Here is a 20894-nt window from a genome sequence, read left to right as displayed (position 1 = left end):
TGAAAGCAACCTCCTGCTTACCATAGCAGGGACAAGTTGTGCTTCTTGCGCTCACCTTCAGATTATTCCATGGCTGAATCATTAAAGAGTTTGCAATGAGTTCTACCACCTACATTTCAGGTGTTCTCCTACAAAACATACATTTTACCTATAATTATCAGATGAGAACCTACAAGGAACAGGGAGAGTAAGTAAGATGCTGTTATGAGGATTACAGGAAAACGCTCGGGTTGTGCTGCACCTGGAGACAGAGAGTCTGGGACACGTCAGGGATCATAAAGAAAGACCGCAGAAGAACACAGAAGAGACCCATACTTGGATGTGTGCTCGTGAAGAAGTCTTTTCTCTTAGTTTTTGCTCGCTGACTCTCTTCCCAGCAATTCACTCTGCATTATGATTGAATTAAGTAAGGAGGTGCTGGGGGAAGTGCTCTTGGCTAACTTCAGAGCACAGCCAGGCTCATTAAAACCAGCACATTTGCTGCAGTGTGTGCAGCACTTCCTCTAGGTTTTCAGATTGTTTAAGTAAGTGAAATTCTGAGCAGAAAGAATACATTTTAATTTACTTTTTAGTGCCCCCTGTTATAAGTATTCAATGTCATACCGATTTTTAATTTTTATTTTTTTTATTACTATATGGAGCATAAAAATGCATGAATGCAGTACCTTAATAAAAAAGAACACATCCTTCTAGAAGGCTGAAGCTGCTAAGTACACAGGACAGGTTCATTAGCACAATTTTGGAGCATGAAGAGAAAGGGAACTGAGAACCCAAGATTCACCAACATCAACACAAAATCGCTGGGCTTTTTAACAAAGTTTTGTCCCACTTCCTACTGCTGTCTCCTAGGAAAACTGTGGAGAGCAGAGCCCACGAGCTGCAAAGTGGGTTGTAGAGGCAAGCCTAGATTTAGACCCTTAAATCATCCACCAGCAGTTTGGTTTGGGGTAGTGGTATGTAGGATTAGCATACAAATAACCACCCTTTCTGTCAGAGAGAAACAGGGCAAGGTTGTTACAGGTGTCAAAACTTTGATTGACATCCTGGAAACGGCAGCAAGGTGCTTGGCCAGGAGCAGAGCTGTGAGTTTGAGGTTCTCCTGGACCAGGGGGCCAGGGAGGGATGTTGTGCTGTGGGTCGTGGTAATCGCTGCACACCACAGAGCACACAAAAAACAAGGACACAGCAGTTCAAAACGGGTTTGCCGGCAAAACCATTCCAATTTTAAATATTTGGCTTCACCAAGGCATGTTTCTAAATTAACAGGCCCCTATACCTTTCAATAGGATTATTCAGGGTACATCAAGTCAAGCGTGTAGTATGCGTTTGTAGGATTAGATTTAATGTTGTTTTGGTATAAAGTGTTCTTAAATGTATCAGATTACAGATTAAATAAGGAAGCCAGCAAAAACTAGTGCAGAGCAGCCTGTTATTGAGACTGTCCTCCCACTTCTTTGACACTTTGTATAAGCCAGGCAGACACATTAGGCTTATAAAGGCATATTTGAAAAGTTTTGGGGGCTTTTTTGTAAATCCAAATCTCAAGTCCTAGAAACTTCTGAATTCTGTGTAAAGTTTGCTTAACACAAATTAGAAAGGGAGAAATGAAGTTTGTTTCTTTATGAGAAAATGAGATTTTAAATTTTCTGTTGTCTTAAACAAAAAACCCCTAATTTTTAATGTAAATTTTGAGAAAAAGTAGTAGCTCTGAACGGTCCTGATTTCAGAAAAGAACGAGATTAATGTAGAACCAACCATAGTGACAAAAGATGAGTAATAAGACAATAATTCACAATGACTGTAATTGTTATTACCATCCCTGATCTGCAGCCTGTCACTCACTTAAACTATTGCTACCTAGAAATCCTTCCTTAAAATTTATCTAAAAGACAAAACCAAATTCAACAATTGTTACTGAAACTATCCTTAGAAGGTGATCAACAGTAATGCTGATATATAATGATCTGTTTCTTAGAATGGATGCATTTACAGATGGGATTAATTATTAAATCTGTATTTACTCTCTGAATTTTCTCTAATATATATTTCTCTTTAAAGTATTTGCAAGGAAATAATATTATGACCTAAAAATAACATTTATTTTGTCCCATGGTGGAAAAATAATGCTGTTCAATGCGGGGTTACAATATCATAAATAGCATCCACTAAGCTAAAACATGAGAGACTGTATATGCTGATATTTATGGCTTGGAAGCTTGTCTTGAACAAAAATCAAGTTAGACTCTCAAGCATTTTGAACACTTTAAGGGGACATTTACCACCTGATGTAGTATAGTGTCTTCTTAATTAGTCCAATATACCATTGCTTACAGTATGTCCAAATGTACAATATGGCTTATTCTCACCACCCCAAATGTAGAAAAGATACAACAAAACCCCTGATGTTCTCTGCTCTTCCCTGCACCTCCAGAATAATTTTATCTTTGCGTGTTGAGCAAGTATCGCTTTTGTCTGCTATGTGCCAACAGAAGGTATTTTTGCAAAAGAAAAGATGAAAGTTTAAATTCCACTACTGCAGAATGCCGCTTCACTCAAAACCTGCAGGAGGATTTCCCAAGGAACATCATTCCAGAGCTGAACGTGCTCTACTCTTCATAAAAAGCAGTCATTTTCTGCTTGTGAAAAGTTGCCCTGCGCTGTGTTTTGTTACAAAACAGATAAACAGGGTTCACTCTAATCCCAAAGGAAAATATTTTGCAGTTAATAGTTGGGATCATTGTGCTCTGTGAAAAATAGGTGCTAAACGCTCTCCAGTTGCTGGTAGTTCTGATGTCAAGTGGGGAGAGGGACTGGATTGTGAATTGGCTGTGCTGGCACTCCATCACGGCATTTTAGCACATGCTTAAATTAAGGCTGCAACTAACCCTGCCGATTGCCACGGGGCTGTCAAGATGCTCAGTTGTTAGGATTCATTTAAAGTCAGTCTTAACTGATTTTAGGGGACCACAATCGTCTGGCAAGTACCTGGATAGGATGGTATGCAGAATTCCACCGTGATTTCTACCTAAAGATACGTGTAAGTATCATACCAAGCAGATATGCAGAGAGGACACAGCATGGAGAGCTTGTGAGGTATCTGAGCTGCATATTGTTTCATTTTGATACGTGGCTTGCTAAAGAACAAATTGGGCTGAACTACTACTTCTGCTGTTTGAGTGATTTATATATAAAATGATAATTTGATAGATTCACACATACAGCTAAAAAAGCTGCACATTTCTAGAGATGACTTAAACAGCCTTTTTACTCTTTTAAATTATGAATCTACTGAAATCCAAAGCCATTTTTAAATGTACCGATCAGATACAATGAGACTCAAGTGTTGAAAGGCCAATTGATTCAGGACAGGCAAGAAGCAGCCTCAGGAAGGTGTAAAATAACAGTACCAGAATTACATTACAGGAAGGAGGTGTAAAACATGTAAAGCTTTTTGAGACAGTAGACTCATTGCTTTAGATATTTGTGTCCAAAAAACTTAGAAAGTTCAAGCTTATTTTGACCAGAAAAAAAAAAAAAGGCATGTAACTATTACTTAGGTTTATTTAAAAGGTCATCCATTACCATACTAAGAAATCCACTGGGAAGTTATCCATCAAAAAAACAATGTATTTCATAAGGTATTCCCAAAATATGGATTCTTAAGGATGGTGATTGTTAAGACCAATTTCATTTTAGAAAACATTTGAGTATTCCCTACTGTGTATTTTGATTTCAAAATCCACCCTCAACAAGTGGATTGGAAATTAAACTGTGTATTTTAAGCCACTAAGAACTTCAGTGAGAAATCAAAAGAGAAAACAATTTCTGAAGGCAGGAGGGCTGAAAAAACGTGTAACAGTGTTATCCATTTTGATTGTTAAATGTTATTCAAACATTCACATTAAGAAGGAATGCTATATGCTTTCTGGAAGACTTGAAGCAAATATCAAGTAACAAATTCAGTAACAGACCTTTGCTTTTAATTACATAGTAAAGACTTCGGAGTTATTTTTCAGTTTTGGGTAAAATATTCCGCAAAATTAACTGAAATTTCAAACAAATTAAACTTTAAAAAACCACAAACAAACAGAAAAACCCAAAACAAATATGTAGCAGAAATCAGAACTTTTAAAAGCACCTCTGTGTTAGGCAATTAGTACCAGTTATTCTTCTACTACATTATACATAGATGCTTTGTTTCATGTATGCTTCTGGTCAAAAATGCAGACAGTATCCAATTAAACCTTGGATATCAAATCACATGTCAAAATGTAGTTGATAATATTTATTCCTGAAGTAAATAACTTTAACATGGGTATTATTTTAAACATATTTCATAAAAGCACTAGTCACAAAATCACTTCCGAGAAAAAAAATTAGCAATGAAGGAAACAACAAAGTTGCATTTCTTTTGAAAGAGATTACAGAAAATAGTAAGCAGACCTATAGAATTGTGTTCTTTTACCAAGAATGTTATCCCATCCTCTGGCACTGCAGAATTACTTAGGCTCCCCAAAATCACTGCTTTTATTAAGCTTCATTGAGCTGCTATGTGTTGGTAAAACCTTTGTAGTAAAATAATTTTCCATCAAAATACACCACACTGTAGTACTGTAATGAAGAGCTGTAGGACAGGCTTTAAGAGGCACTGTACTTTCATCTGAAAAGTCTCCTGAAATTCTTTGAACGTTTCCAGGGGATTAATGAGGTATTTTGACAACACACGAGAAACGTCTGGTTTTCAAGACGCCTTATAAGAGGGAAGACTCACATTCTTGGAAATTAAACTGTGTATTTTAAGCCACTAAGAATAACACAATTATTAAAAATTTGGCAGCTCTGAAGAAAAATACCAGCAGATACAGGGAAACACATGGAACCACTGAAGAGCGTCAAACTTGAGTACACACATTTCACAGCATTTCAACATGACTTAAACACCAATTTTAACAGCTTAATTGAATGTTTCTTATTAAAAGCTATCACAGATAAACTAAAATAAGAACAAGCCAAACTAGCCAGAGTGTAGCTAAATCAAAAGCATTACTCTTCACAAGTTGGGTGGATTAACTGTGCGTACGTGCATCACTCTCCTCATCCTTTCAACAGCTGTTACGGTGTTTGGAGGTTTTCAAAACCTTTGGCAATTAGTGGAAGAAAGTAGTCTTGCCTTTTTTTTTCTGCCCCCCAAGACATACTAAGTGATACAATTTATGTAAATTTAGAAGAACGTTCCTCGCACACAGCAAAATTGGAACAAATAAATTGCTGCGCCTACTTTTTTTTTATATATGTATTTTAAAATATTTGTGGGGTATATTCCTGCAAACCAGATGTCCCTTGAATACTTCAATGCACTGCAACAAGGATATTAGTGTATAAATAAGGGTTCAGCTCTAAAAAGCTTTAGGGAAGAAAGTGGAGCTCTCAAGCCTCAATTCCATAAATACCTCAGTATTCCCGAAAAGTTTGAGTGCTTAAATCTTTAAAGGTCTACCCTTATTTAATCAAGTTGGGGAAGAAGCATACTGAGGTGGCATTTTGAAAACACTATGTAACCCACTACCTATGAGATATCCATATAGAGTATTTATATGTACATGTAAGAAATCTGATATCTTAGGTGTTTGCAATACTTTCCGTGATACGAGAGAGGGATGGGATCTGCTAATTGGGACCAGGCCTCAAGACATTTTAAGTCTCTCCAAGTACTCTTACACAATAATTTTTTTAAATAATCATTGCCTCTGGAGAGCAAGCAGTTGTACAGGAAAAAGCTGTGTCCTACACTCTACTCTTTTCAGTCTAGCCTTTCAAAAGCTAAATATTTTACGGAGGTGGCATCTTTATAACGCTTATGGTCGAACGCTTTACTTTCTGGAGTCATGTCTCATCATTCACAAAATCTCACTCAATATCCAGTTTTAAAAACCTGGCTTTTCTAAGGTTTTTCAAGCATTCCCATCAGTGAGTAGGGAAGAGAAAAAAAAACAAACTACAACAACCAACATGATCTGTCCCTTCTTTCAGGAATACTAATGTCCTCATTTTTATAGCTGTTCAACTGTACTTTTAAAGTCTGCAGTATATTTACAAACAAAATCAATACCAAGGTTGGGGGGGGAGAGAAGCAACCTTTTGTGTCATCATCTTCCCCATCCTCAATAAGGGTCTAGATGTGTTTAAGGGCAAAAATTCCACCCCAATATATTAGTTTTGTTAATCCTTTGCCTATGATCTTGCGTGCCTGGCTAGGGAAATTATGCAAAAAGTAATAAAAGTTCTAATTCAATTTCCATGTTGAGAGAGGGATTTGGAAAAAAAAATAAAAAAATCAGAAGCCATATTCTTTGTGTTTACTAAGAGATATGCACTCCAACATTTAGTGTCATGGAGCTGGAGTTAAAACCAGAAACGGCGAAGATAATTTAGCTGCATGAATGCCCGCTCTTCAGTAAAATGCTGCCAAAATTAAATAGGAATGAAACAGCACTTTGTAGTCATTGGTCGCTCAGCGGGGTTTGCGTAGTTAAAAACCTAAGTGAAAAGGGTGATTGACCTACATTGCAACTAGCTTAGCACAGCTGTACTTTCATATTTTTGCTGCATCCGAGGAAGCTCATTATTTAATACAACCGAGTTACGTGTAATTGTCGGTCTTTCATTTTACACTTCCAGGGGCCAGATATTAATCTCGAACGTGCAGCAGGCACTGCCGTGCATCTGGAGACATCCACGGCCGCCCATGTGCGGGCGAGGCTGAGAGACAGGATCTGCACGCGGTCGCACCTGAAATTAGGAGGCTGCCCAGGGGTAGGAGGACCTCCACAAATATGCAGAAATCAAACGAGCAGATGGAACAGAGAGCAAATCCCTTGGCACCCCAAAGGCAAACGCTCCACTGTTTCCCTATTGTTTTGAGCAGGAGCAGCCCCAGAATGCGCAACCAAAGCACATTTCACACAACTCATACCTGCGGTTTAAATAAGTAATAACATTCCAGTTAACAACCAGTTTGACATGTTAACAGCCCAAGGGCTGTTAACATAATGACTGGTCATTAATGGCAGTAATGACAGATTTCAAAGGGAATATTGTGCTTGTAAATGGACACGCTGCCAGTCAGAAGAGAGGACTGAGCAGGATAGGCTGATACATTAAGATGTCACCATACAGCTCTGGAGGGAAAAAGGGGGAAAAAAAAGTTCTTGCATATTTCACTTACTGTAAATGGACTTGAAATATTGGCGTAAACCTAAGTTCCTTAAATTAAGTCTTCACTTTCTAACCCAAGAGTGTGTAAGCAGAAGACAGAAGCCTGCAGGGGAATTATACTCTGCATATCATTTTCACCGAGTGTGTTACTTCTAACATTGAGCCCTTTCTTTACTCAAGTCAGTTCTCATCCTCGTTAACAAAATGGAGTTCATTTCTGCTGCAGCCACCCTAATACCCTTGGTGTCCTACGCCACCGCTGAAACCACTGGAGTGCCTCACATGAATCAGATTCCAGGGTAAAGCCTCTCACACCCAAAGCATCTTCCAAGCTTGTTACCTCATTAAAGATTCCTTCCATCCCCTCAATCCCTCCCAATGCAGAGAAAAAGATTTTAATATAGTATAATTAACTAATTTTACCAAAGGAGAGAGCTAAAGCAAAGCGAGTTTTGAAGTTCTGAAGATATGGAGTATTTATAAGAAGCTCAAAGTGGGTACCTCAGGGCTCAACTGCAGCACAAGTGCGTGCATCAGGGCTGAGGGAGGGTTTAGTTTTTTTGGCAGGCATCTCTAAATGAAAGATACTGGAAGTATTTTTGCAAGCAGGCAAAGACGCAATCACACAGTTTATGAATTTAAACATGAATGTTAAAGCAACCAAACTGGCTACATTATTGCTTGTAGCATCTGTAGAATGGCTCTCTTATTGAAAGGCATAATGAACACTGAGAGACAAGTTAATAAGCAATTTTACTCTTTATAGTATTGTTCAAGCCCCATATCCTCTAGAGGGCACCACATAAATTAATAGGAAGCCAGAACTGTTTTATACGTAGCAAAGATTCCCTTTATGGTTAAAAAGAAAAAAACCAAAAAACTAAGAGGATAGTATGAAACCATAATCAAACCCTAATCTGATCATTAGTACAATGCAATTTGTTCCTTAAATTTATATCAAGTGCGTTGCTAAATATGAAAGCTTATTTGACTACAAAGCTAGAGAAAATTTAACTAGTTTCTACATTAGCATTAAAAAGATCACTTTTATAGGTTCACTGCATAACTAAGTAGATAAGATGCAATGAGGCAAATGACTATCTGCAATTACCTTAAGTGCATCAGTTTGAAGTTTAGTGTAAATACCTAGTTTAAATCTATGCACTCAAAAGTATTACTAAAAAAAAAGAAGTTTGTGACAAAAGAGCTTCGTTAAGACTCGATAAATCAAGAGACAAAAACCAGAAACATCTTAAAACCGACTACAGAATTTCTCATGTATCCTGGTTTCACTGGTACAAAATGAAAGGTGGTGTTTATGAAGAAATGACTGAAACACCAATCTTGAATGTGGTCGTGACAGATAAAAAAATACAGTCTCCTTTCTCTGAATTGCTTTGCATGAATTTTAACAATCTATTAGCAAAATATTTACTCCTGTTATACCTTCGAAGACCAGAGACCAACAGTGTGTATACGTGCATCTGTGTTGGGGAAATGCTTTGCTCATATCTCTACTACTAGATAATTTTGGTTTTGATTTTAAACATTTGATTTTAAAACATTAGATCAGCTGCACTAGCACTTGGGAGATTCAGTAAGTTCAAAGTCTCCAGTAAATTTGGAACTCAGATCAAACAGCCAGAGCAGAGTTTTCTCGCTCCTGCAGGCGTTTGTTGTATAAGGATTCTTAAAATGAGTTTTAAAAATTGAGATGCTACTTCCCCCCTGCCCCAGAAAGCTGTTCCAACCCTTCTCTGTACACGTTCACTTTAAGATCACAAGGGACCCAGGTTCACATATAACAATTCCCTTCTGTTCCCAACAGTTTTTAAAAGTGGGGTTTTGTTACCTACTACTTTGGCAGCTTTAACACAATGGCCTTAAGATGCAGACTCTACACTAAATTCTCTGCACTCTTTTGTGGGTTCAGTTCAGAGCTTTAAGAGGTAGCAGAGTACTTTTACCACTAAGCAATCTAAGCCCATGTCTGAAGAAGCTGATCTGCCCTTGCAGCCCCAGCTCAACAAATGCACAGCGTGTTGGTGAAGGTTTTTGTTCCACTCTAGACAAAAAGAGATCGTTACCGTGGACAGCCAGAGTACCAACAGTTAATGCTTTAGTCTTGATTCCTGTTCCAATCTACCCATGCTGTAGAATTTGGGAACTGATCAGTGTGTGGGAACCTTCTATTTAGTACCTGTACTTCAGCTGAACTTGTAAGTTAACACGTTCAAAAAGAATTTTAATTTTTCCCCAATGTATTACTGACTTCAACGTCCCTTTAAAAGGAAAAGGTTTCTCTAAAGGGGCAGGGGAAATATTCCCAGAAGTTCACCTTAGCCTGGAGCAGCTAGTCTCATTAGTCCCCCTCTACAGGGAATGGAGGAAAGGTACTACTATGGGAAATAGGTGCTCAGAATCACCCCAGAGGAGCCTTTTCTCTCTATTTACTGTTAAGAGCCCAGGGAGACTAAACTTGCTGATTAAACTTGGCTCCTGCAAAGTAGTCCTATTTATTGACATGTGCTCTGCAGATAAACTAACCTGGTGCTGATCATCAGTACTTTGCTATGAGTTATTCCTCAGATACTTTTGAGGATGTGGGTCCACAAGCAAACAAGGCAACAGAAAATCAGGTGACAATTTGCTGCCTCTAACAAGTGGCAACAGGTCAGCCAGCATCCCACCCAGGACATGAAGTTAAGTTAAATGAGCAGAGTGGATTGGAGCTTACTAAACACATGATTTTTAAGCACGGGGAAGATAGCTGGTCATCTTGGTCCAGCTGCTAACAGCTGAAGGGCAACGTTCAAAAAAGCTTGAGAGCCACAAATGAAACCCCTTTGCAAACGAAGCCAAGACAGGTGAAACACTCCTCACTGACAGAGTTCAAACCCTGCAGTGAAGGTGGGTGAAAACCACGCATGTGGTTTCAGGTTGATATACCTGGCCACCACCGTGCTGCCAGGAGGAGGAGGAGGAGACCACTGTCTCCCCAGGAGCACAGTGCTGTGGGAATCATGGAGGGATTTACTCTCTTCTGCATGAGAACACAGGACACCAGTATTGGCATCAGAAACCTGGCAGCCTCTGGCACAACCCAGTTACACGTGCTTTCTGATTCAGATTTTAATTTTGTCTCCGTGTTTCAGTATTTGTTTCCTCATCCTCCACACATACTCCAGCCTTGCAGCCCTCGAGCGCCGCTTATGCAACACCAGCTACGTAGGAAGGACCGAACAGATTTTCCAAGTTTGCCGCTGAACGGAAGAAGGACGTGACCTACCTCAGATAGTCTCTGCGACAAAGGATAAGGTTGGCTTTGGTGTACAAGGTAGAGCCCACCTCCCCCAGGCGACAGTCACAGCAGGCACATTTCAGGCAGTCCTCATGCCAATATTTGTCCAGGGCCTTTAGAAGATATCGGTCTTTAATCTTACGGTTGCAGCCAGCACAACCTTTCGGCTTGGTGTCTGGCTGGACTGAGAGCATTTGTATACCTGAAACACAATAAGACAAGGGTGAAAATAGATATTCTCTGAAGAAGAAAAACTCTTGCCCTTTTCTTCCTCCATCTCGCTGCTCCCCCTACGCCCCCTTCATTTAAAAGGCAACGGCGTAGATAGGATAAAATAACATAGATAGTCCACAGCAAGCTGAAAACAATGCTAAGATAAATTTGAGAGCAGAAACTTCCATTGCTCTAAGTTCCACAGCTTCTCTTTAACACCTCATTTACCTGGTCTCTTTGCTGAAAAGAAATAAGATTTAAAAAATTAAAATGAAATATTAAAAAAGTTCAGTTGAAAAGTCATCCACTTTCAGCCGAAGTATCCAATATGTAGCAACACAAAATTCAAATGAACAGCACATCTATGATAGCAAACACAGCTAAATCCACATATTTGGACTTATTTTCACTATCTTTATAAATATAAAAACACCCCAGATTCTAAAGAAGAAAAGACTGAAGCTTTTAGAGGCACAGGGACAGAGTTTCGGGGAGGTTTGACATAGAAATTTTGATGCTGGTGGGGGGGATGGTTTATTTTTTTAAGATTTCAAGTCTTATTAGAAACATTAACGAAGTGATGAGATTTCCAGACACTTCAGTAGCAGTACTGTATTTACAACTTGCAGTGTAAAGACCTTCTGAAAAATCTGATTTTAAATAACCTGCATGAAGTTGGAGAGTTTCTAGTTCGTCAAGAAAAAAGAATTTAAAAATAATAATAATTAAAAAACCAGCAAAACCAAGCAAATAAAAAACCCCCCAAAAATCCCCAAGCAAAACAACCCCACTATTCCACCTTCCAATCCCAATTTTAGCCAACAGCTGGTTTGGGACAGGGAGTACAGTAGTGTCCATCTTTTGATGTAATAGCAGAGAGCATTCAAAAAAAAATTCAAACACCCGAAACATTGTTCAATAGACAGAACTGGTAAAAGTGAAACACAGTTAGTTGAGCTGTGTTACTCAGAGCAACACAGCCAGCTTCTAGGGATCTATTCAAAAATCAATTGCCCTCAGTTTTACAGCAAATGGGGAGAGGTCACTGCCCCAAAGTGCTTACAGACTGGTCTTTCCCGGTTAGTTGCATGAACTCCCATCCCATTGCACTCAGAGCAATTCTCTGAAAGTTACTTCTTAGAATAAGCAAAATCATAGCCCTGTGGATATTTTATTGGACATAAAACAGGCACCTGAGAGAAGGGAAGAACCGACAAGCTGTTTGACTATTAGGTTATCTCACTGTTTTAAAGCCAGAGATGTAATTTAAAAAAAGATACTGTTCAGTAGCATGTATCTGAATATTACAATCAGAATTTGTCAAGACTGGGGAACAAATGCTGTTGCCAACAAGCAAATCTTACTCCATCATTCAGGGTATGGAACCCTGTTATCATGCAGAGACTGGGAAAAGTCAAATAAAGTCTCATAACAAAGAAAAGCAAATTCAAGAGCTCCTCACCAAGAATGCTCTACTACCTACTGTTAAGAAAGGTTTACAGTCCCAGCTCCTGTCAGCAGACCTTGGCTGGTGCTGTAACACACCACTACAGACAGGCAGGCTCAGGGAGCTAGAACAGGAACAACCTGGGGTTTGGGTTTTGTTTTGTTTGCTTGCTTTTTTTAAAAGCTCTCCTAGGAAAAAAAAACCACGAAAGCCAGCGTAACCTTCGTGGCAATGGCAGAGTGTGCCTTTGTGGATATTAACGCTTCAAAGACAAGAGGCTAAATGCTGTGCCAGCTGAGGCATCCCAGGGATCTCCACACGGGCATGCACAGAACACATGGAATCCATGTGGACCGCAGCGACTCTAGAGCCCGTTAAGTGACTTTCCAGCATTCCCAAGCTGAACTCCTAAGTTCCACCTGCAAAGCTGATCACTGAATTAAAACCAGTGATTCTTATTGCAACCTGCAAGCACAGCAGCCTCACTCCCCTCTTTGCAGTGCCATCGATTACACATCTTGGAGCGACGCACAGATCTGTTGGAATCGCTGTTCGGTTGTGTCAGACAGTTCTGTGAATGGGAACCCAAAGTACCGTGGCAGTGCTGCTGCACGACATCTAAAGCTCGTGACAAAAGCGTAAGGTCTGTATTTTTCTATCCAGAAGCATAAAAATGGTCATTGCTGCCTTCCCACTACTCCCCAGCTGACTCTGCTGTCACAGCTCCTACACCACTTACAGACTCCCAAAATCTGTTTTTCCAGTCGCAAGGGGGAGGATGAGATCCAGCGACCTGCACAGGACTCCACTGAGAGTCTGTGGCAAATCTGGGAACGAATACACACATCTCCTCTTGAGAAAGCACCATGAAACAAAGGCTGAACCTTTACTGTATTTTCAGCTGACAGCTGACTCCCCTTAATCCAGGGTACATACATAAAGCAACAAAATAACATGACTGCAAATGACTAAAAGCAATGAAAACATCAGAGATTTTTGGTAAGAAACCTATACCAGACTGTAAAGAGAAATCCTGCTGAAACTCTAATATCATCCCCTGGTCAAAAAGCCTTAATCTGCAGTGTTACTTATCACAGTAATGTATATCCACAACAACAGGCTTATCCCCAGTCCCTCTCTTTGGCCATGTAAAGGACAAATGCATAAAATCGGCCACAATTTGTATAAACTTCTTGGAACTCTGTAAAAAAGTTCAGAAGCATGAAGGGCTGTTCTAGGACTTTAATCTTTAGCTCGAGGGAAACCAGAATAAACTAGGAGTTAACACAGTTAAAGGCTTTAAAGAAAAAATCTTAATGTAAAAATTTTGTTGCCTGATAAGGAAGCGGGTTAGAGAGTGGAGGCTGACAGTCTCTGATCCAGGCTGATCTGTCCTGCACTGTCTGAAGGGAACAAGATGCCACAGAAACACAGCCAAACAAGTGAATATCTGAGCAGATTGCAGTAATCAAGCCTGATAATTCCCAAGGTATACGCTGCAAACATGAGGTTATTGTATTACAAATAAAACTGCAGCTTGCATATACCCTGCACAGCTTTTGAGATATTTGCTACATGAGGAAAGTAGACAGAGCCTTGTCATTCACGTTGGTCAGCCCAAATCTTTCTTGTAGAGACAAGTGGAAAGGGGCAGACACCCCATGGAAGTAATGTTTGCAATCCTGCATGTCTGTTTTCCTGAGGCAGAGAGAGAAGGTGGTGCTGACATCCCACTGGTAGCATCTTCAGATTAGGGATTCAATCTGCAGCAGCTTTTGGAGGGAAGGAATGCTTTTCTCCTCTGACAGATCTGATCTTTTTGCACTTTACTTGCAATGAAGCTGCTTCTATTTTAATAAAGTAAAAAAAAAAAATAAATCCCCGAACTACTGCTTCACCATAAAAAAAAGTTACTCTTTTTTTGAAGTGTAGAAAGGTTCTAAACAAAATGAAGTCATGAAGTGCTTGACATATCTCCAAATTTGCAAAAGTCCTTTTCTTCATATGCCCTGTTTAAATCACTTAATTTTGATAACAGAACATTTTATTACATTTTTTCTGTACTGTATGAACAGATCACCTCACAGACCATCTCTCTTCCCTTTAACATTCCCATAAGATCTCCAATGCAGTTGCACTTTTCAGATATGCACTCGTGTATTTTTAGCTCTCTTAATTTGGCAATAAGAATACCTGCAGCTTTCTGTCAGCCAGCTTTTCACAGGCTGCCATTTAAGTACTCATTTATTTCTTAGGACACAGGAAGGACCCTTTCAGAGGCTGACAGCACCCAAAAAACCACTGAAACTGCTCCCCGCAGAAATATCAGGTAGCAGTACACAGCACTGCTGCCTGTTTGCCCTCCTCTCCCCCTCCCTCAGGAAAGCAGAGCTTATGGAGCACTTTCAAGACATCATACTACACCCAGGCTGTAAAAAAAAAAAAAAAAGAAACAAAAAAAAAAGAAAATCAAACCCAGCTTTCCCTTCAGTTCTGCAGAGTCCTACCAATGCTCTGCATCACAGAGCAGATCTGTTCTCAGAACAGAGAAATTTCAGTGCCTAGTCTGTCACTGTCAAACAAACCCTTTTTATTTCACCCCAATATGCTTTCAAGGGCTTTCTCTATCCTTCCCTCCATCCCCAGTCCCCAGGATACTGCACATAAACTGCAGAGCTGTGTCAGGAATAAGACTTCTTCATCCCCATCCACCACCTTTAGGATTTTTGAAGGGAGAACTTAACAACCTGACTTGCAGGTTTTCAGGATTTCTTTCCATCTCTCCAAATAAGTTCGATGCAATGGACTCCCATCCCTGTTTATTGTTATTACAGTATGTTGAAACACTGTCAGTTGATTTGTAAGTATGATTTCATAATAAAGAGGAAAGGATGCTGGAAAAAGCTTAATTAAGCTCCTGAAGAAAGGCAGAGAAACAAAAATCCGTTTCACTCAAATCATCACCATTCTCAGAAATGAAAGGGAGTGAAGATTTGACATAATGAACCGTATTTTGTTAGTGATTTAGAAGCATCTGTAAGCAGGATTAGTCCCTGATGGTGCCGAGTGTGGCACAAGACACACAGAACTCAGTTTCTGGTTTGCGGTACAGACGGGTTTTGGGAGGAAGAGTTAGATGTCATTCTGCACTGGATCACTTACAAACTTTTAAAGATCACTCTTCCCCCCTTTCTCGGAGGCATGCATGCAGTTCTACCAAAGACAGCAGTACATACAGCAAGAAAGGGAAAACTTGCCTCTATTTAGAAAAATAATAAAATCAGTTTGCAGCAAATTTAGTATTGCTGCATCAGTCTTTAGAAGACAGCAAACTGACAGAAAACATGCAGTCAAGGAGAGAGTTAGAGGGCTAGTGAAGATAAAAAGAATACTTTTCTGATGCTTTCCCACTTTGTAGCTTCATTCTACAAGCATTCAGAGCGCCAATAATTTAGGACAATACACGCAGAGACTTAAAAGAAAAAAAGTAAAGGTTTCAGAAGCTAAGAAACATTTCAGAACTCGCATGTAGCACATCAGGAGTCGTAACTAGTTTTAGATTGGCATGTAAATTGTTCTGTGGAAAATTCTTATTGCCTCCGAGACCCTGCTATTCTGAGTTATTTGACAGTTTAAGGGAAATCATAATTAAAAAAAGAGACATAAATAATAGCCTGTGCAGTGTGGTGCACAGAAATAAGTGGAACCATTTCATTTAAACTCTGGTGAGCTTTTAATTGCCTGGATTGCATTGTGAACCAGCCTAACGGTTGATTGCCTCCATTATGCTCTCTTGTTCTGTGCCATTCATCCGCACAGTCTCAGCTTCTGTAGTTAACACAACAAAGTAACCGCAACTCCATAACACTCCGGGTTTTTTTAAAAAAATAAAAGTAAGGATTTTAGTACTTTGAATATAGTCTCTTCTGTATACTTTTCAGTTAATTTTCCATGATACATAACTAAACTTCCCCTCCTGCCCCTTCTTCTACAGAGGGATCTGCTTTTTGCTTTATTTTTTGATTTTTTTCTTTTTTTTTTTTAAATAAAGGACATGGGTTGGGAAGGGGGAGATGGAAAAAAAAAGAAAAGAAAGGGGAAGAGGTTAGGCAAAAAATAAAAATGGGAATGCAGTCCCACAGCTGGGAGCAGTGATACAGATTAAAAGAATTTGGCCAACATGGCTAGTCGATTGCCAAGAGACACCAAACAAAAGATTTCTCTTCTTCTTTCCCCTTCTCTTTTTGAAAGCTAGATTGGGCCTAAAAGCTTGTTTCTCTCTGTTCACTGGCCCAGAGCATCCCTGCAGGCTGTAGCCCCCTAAGGGACAACACGGCAAATAGATGTACCCAGATCTCAGGGACCGGAGCTGCTTAGCTATGTTCCTACCCCTGGCGTGTCCCCCCATCTCTCTCCCCCAGCCCCCCCCCTCCTCCTTTTTTTAGAGCAGTGGTGCTGGGAACCAATTTGATTCTCTTTTTCTCCAATGCAGCTGCAAGGCTCAGAGATACTGACATTTTTCCACTCTTATCAGTTTAATTACAGTTACCATGGCAGCAAAGTGCTAGTGCTTGGCAAAGGCCAACAAGAGATTTGCAAGACTGAGTTCAATTTTGATGCAGCTCACATGCAAAATAAAAAAAAAAATAAATAAGAAACATATACTCCACAACAAAGAATCCCTTTTTGGAGTTAGACGCTCAAGCCTTTTATGCCAATTCCTTCCCGAGCATCACAAGGACGGGGAGAGGGAGGTGTCGGGGAAAGCACGTCCCGATGTTTGTTGCACCGAGCAAAACGAATTGGTTTAAAGAGCGGTCCTACGGAGCTGTCCTAGGAAGAGGTATTTTGCGTCTCTCCAGAGCACACCCCGACACAGCCGCTCGCTACGGCAGCGCATTGAGGATGGAAAGGGAAGGAGGACCCCCCGCCTCCCCCCGGGAGCGCACCCGCTGCGCGCCAGCGCCGGGGACCGCCGCCTTACCAAAACTTTTCTCCTTTTTCTGCATGAGTTGATTTACGGGCGCCTGGAGAGCTCCTTCTCATTGAAGCACCAAATCCCGGCAAAAGTAGCAAGTGCTTCCTCGGCTCGGGTCAAGTGAGCGGGAGCGCGGCGCGCCGCAGCGGGGGCGGGGGGCGGCGGGGATGGGGATGGGAATGGGAATAGGGCGGGGGGGGGGGGGGGGGGGGGACGGCACACCCAGAGCCGCCGGCCCCGCACGGCGATGGCGAGCGACAAAGCCACATGCTCCCCTAACTCTGCCCGTAAGCCTATAATCCCAGCGGTCTCTTAGCTTTGTTGTAACAAATGGGTTTGATTAAACTGTCACATGCGGCGTTCGCATACCGTATCGCGCTCGGTGCGAAGGGAGAGCGGGGAGAGGGGGGGGGAAGAGGGAAAAAAAAAGAGGAATGCTCGCAGACAGAAGCGCTGCTTCATAACGCCAGCCCGGCTACCCTTCCCTCCCGCCGGTCCGGGAGGCGGAGGATGCGTGAGCACGGACCCCGCGGCCGGAGCGCGTCCCCACCGCCCCCGGCCCGCTGTGCGCCCCCCGGGGCTCCCCGCCCCGCTCCTGCCTCCTCTCTGCCCAAAGGGTTAACCCTGCACCGAACCAGTTGCAAATTAAACCGCTGTACGGGGAGGCTTGTGGATTAAAGCCGGGGAGTGGGAAATTAACCGACTCCCTTGATAATTGAGAGCACGTTTCGAGAAGCTCTGGAAGAAGCAAGAATAATAATAACAATAATAACGGGGAGGGGGGTGGTGGTGGGGCTGCAATTCATTGTTAACTTTGACTGCTATTCCTCGAGACGTACAGTCGGATGGGTTTCGCTCAGCATCCTCCGCTTGCATGTATTTCATGTCTCATCATAAAAATAATGAAGCCTCACATGATTTAAACAAAACAGTCTCAGCAGAGCTGCAGCTTGAGTGAAAGTTGCAGTGCAGAGATGTGTGTGTGTATTGCAGCCCCGGCTTATGACTCAGAGAGAGAGGGAGAGAGAGAGAGTGATGCAGACACACATACACAAATGACCCAAAGCTTATGTACACAGTTGCCTCACTTACCTTCTCAATTAAGCGATACAGGGGAGGCAGTTCAATAAGCACAGTGGCTGCTTTGTAGCTCTTCTCCTTGGAAAAGGTCAAAAAGAAGCATTGTTTGGGGAAAAAAATAAAGAGGGGGTGGGAGAGATGGGGAGGGAGATCGCTATTCTTTAAGTTTAAAATAATGAGGTCCTCAAGGATCCGCCAAGTAATTGTGTTGACCGCATCCGAGCTACAGGTGTCCTCCTTTTAGTATCTTGCAGTCCAAGGCTGTCTGTCTCCGTCCTGGCTGAAGACAACTTACCTAAAGCAGCGTGTGAGGAGCCGAGTTGAATGAAGTCAGGGCTTTATCAGCTGCAAAATGCAATCCCTTACCAGCCAGACATAATACAGCAAAAGAAAAGGTCACTCAGTTATTACTGAGCCAGCAGAGCCCAGACAGCTCTTGTGGAAGACCACAGAGAAGCAGCTCCCTTCCGATTTAAGGCTATTTACCTCTCTCCCCCTCCACCCACCCACCCACCCTGCCTCTCCCCCCTCCCAACTCCCCCTTTCTCTCTCTCTCCCTCTCTCTCTCCCTCTCGCTTTCTCTCTCGTTCTGCAGCTCGCTCAAGTACAGCCGCCCTCGGAAAGTGCAAAGCAGCCAGGAGACAGATTGGGCTTTGTTGGTAATTTCCCATGGTGAAAATTTACAAGCCTGCAAGTGCAGTCAGCAAAACCACATGCATATGCTAGACACAAACACCAGGGACACACACACACGCACACACAAGTGACCTCTACTGAAGCGGCTCAGGATCACCTTCCCACGGAGTGCTCCAGAAGCGGACCCGAGGAAACAGGGGAACGTCGCGCTTCCTCCCCCCCCCGCCATCACTCCTCCCAAAATACTTTGCTTAAACAAAACCATAAGTTACCCACGCAAAAAAAAAAAAAAAAAAAAAAAAAAAAAAAAAGCAAGATGCATATCTCTCTATTAATGAGTAATGAGAAAAATCCCTGAAGGTGAAAACTTTGCCTCTCTCCGTGCTAGATCTGAGCTGCTCAGAAAGCAGTGGAAACTCCGGCGTGAAAGTTTCCCGCTCCTCGGCGCGGTCCCCAGCCCGGCCACCCCCCGGGCCCCGCTTGCCACATGTCACCCCCCTCACTGCACTATTGACGCTGAGTGCTGAAGGAAGCCAAGCAGTCTCCCCCCTACAGCATCCTCGTCCCAGGAGCTGAAGACAGATCCTTATTCTCTCTACCTAGTGCTGGAGGGGGGAAAAGATAATAGACACGGGGGTGTTATAGGTGTTGAACACCCTTGACCACGAGACAGACAGACATGCAAACACACAAGAGGTAGAGCATACTTTGATATTCATTCAGTCTCACAGATGATTGTTTCTTTGTGTTTTATAATAAAGATGTTGAGCCTAGCCTACTGTAAATAAAGTTAAAAAAATCCAAAGCATCTCCCTCTAAGAGCCATCTGCAGTTGGAGAAAGACCAGATTAAGAATTTGTGAATACAGTTTTCAGACTTCAAAGTGAATATCTGTTGTCTGCTATTAGAAGCACCACACTAGATTTTCACAAAGCTTTGAAAGATGTCAGCTTACAATATACCCTAAATTTGAATGACACTCACATTATAGAAGTCTTTCAAGACCCAAGAAAGATTTAAAAGCATTGAAGTGCTCTGCCATCTACACCCCTCCCTCATATAATCCAGCAGCTCTAATAAAAATCAAAGCAACCTCAGAAATGCATATGTTTAGGACAGGTTCTCCCCCTCCACCAAGTAAGCTTCTCCCCTTTTTTTTTTTTTTTTAAATACATAGATACATTTAAAGGTTCCTGGAACAAGCATACTGTGCAATGAACAATTCCTGAATCTCTTGCCCCCTCTTCCTCTAAGTAGCAACAAAACTCAGCCACAACCAACCTGAGCAAGAACCCGAAAAGCACAATCAGAGGCAGCAGGCTAACAGAGCCCCTTTCTGCTGATTTGATCTGCACATAGAGAAAAGCCAAACTTGACAGAAACCTGCTCCTCTCCTGCACGCACCCATATGCTCACAAGAGCCTCACTTCCCTCTGTTTATAGACTACCTCTGCCACAACCACTCTGGAAATACAGCAGTGTGAGTGTGTGTGTGCCTCTCTCCACCAATGCACTCGGAGAAGGAGAAGAAAAGAGGGAGGGAGAAGTTATGTGTGGGGAAAGGGAGAAATAAAATCAAAACAAATGGTACAGCTAATGAGGACAATTAAATTAATTATGTTCAAGGAGATGAGATTTTTTTTCCCTCCAACTGTATGATCTGTTACCCCTCGCTGGCAACTGCTGCTCTGTAATTCATGGCAACTGATTAGTGCATCTATGCAAATCTTTGTTTAAATCATTCAACTAATTAAATGATGGGATTATTCCTCTGCCTACGGTGACATCATTCGCAGTAATTAGTACTCTATTTGGACTGTGGCAATAAGATACCCGATGTCAACACCAACCTGCAAAGACATTAACCACTTTGTCACTTTGTGTGTGTGTATGTGTGTGCATGTGCATGTGCGGGAAAGAGAAAGGAACAAACACCCAGATCTAATTGCATCTTCCACCCCTCTTTACACTCCCCCCACCAATCAAGGATTCTTAAAAAAAAGCCTACAAAAAAACAACTTACT

At 41.5% G+C, this 20894-nt stretch overlaps 1 protein-coding gene across 9 annotated transcripts in view; it reads right to left on the bottom strand.

The window, feature by feature from the left end:
• Window positions 1-20894, bottom strand: part of LMO3 (LIM domain only 3) — a 143351-nt gene that overhangs the window by 39159 nt on the left and 83298 nt on the right. For 2 of the 9 annotated variants that reach the window (XM_017824005.1, XM_017824004.1), the window contains exon 2: window positions 10505-10718. In XM_017824005.1, the coding sequence (XP_017679494.1) occupies window positions 10505-10710 (206 nt within the window). In that variant the 5' untranslated portion in view covers window positions 10711-10718. Of the gene's footprint in view, window positions 1-10504; window positions 10719-17160; window positions 17290-18246; window positions 18729-19002; window positions 19092-20894 lie in introns of those variants that run through there. The other 7 variants (XM_017823998.1, XM_017823999.1, XM_017824001.1 and 4 more) reach the window with 7 other exon arrangements.

The sequence above is a fragment of the Lepidothrix coronata genome, unplaced genomic scaffold, assembly GCF_001604755.1.
Source record: "Lepidothrix coronata isolate B3197 unplaced genomic scaffold, Lepidothrix_coronata-1.0 Scaffold107, whole genome shotgun sequence".
NCBI lineage: Eukaryota > Metazoa > Chordata > Aves > Passeriformes > Pipridae > Lepidothrix > Lepidothrix coronata.
Note: the sequence above shows the minus strand (reverse complement) of the source record. Positions and strands in the feature narration are given on the sequence as shown.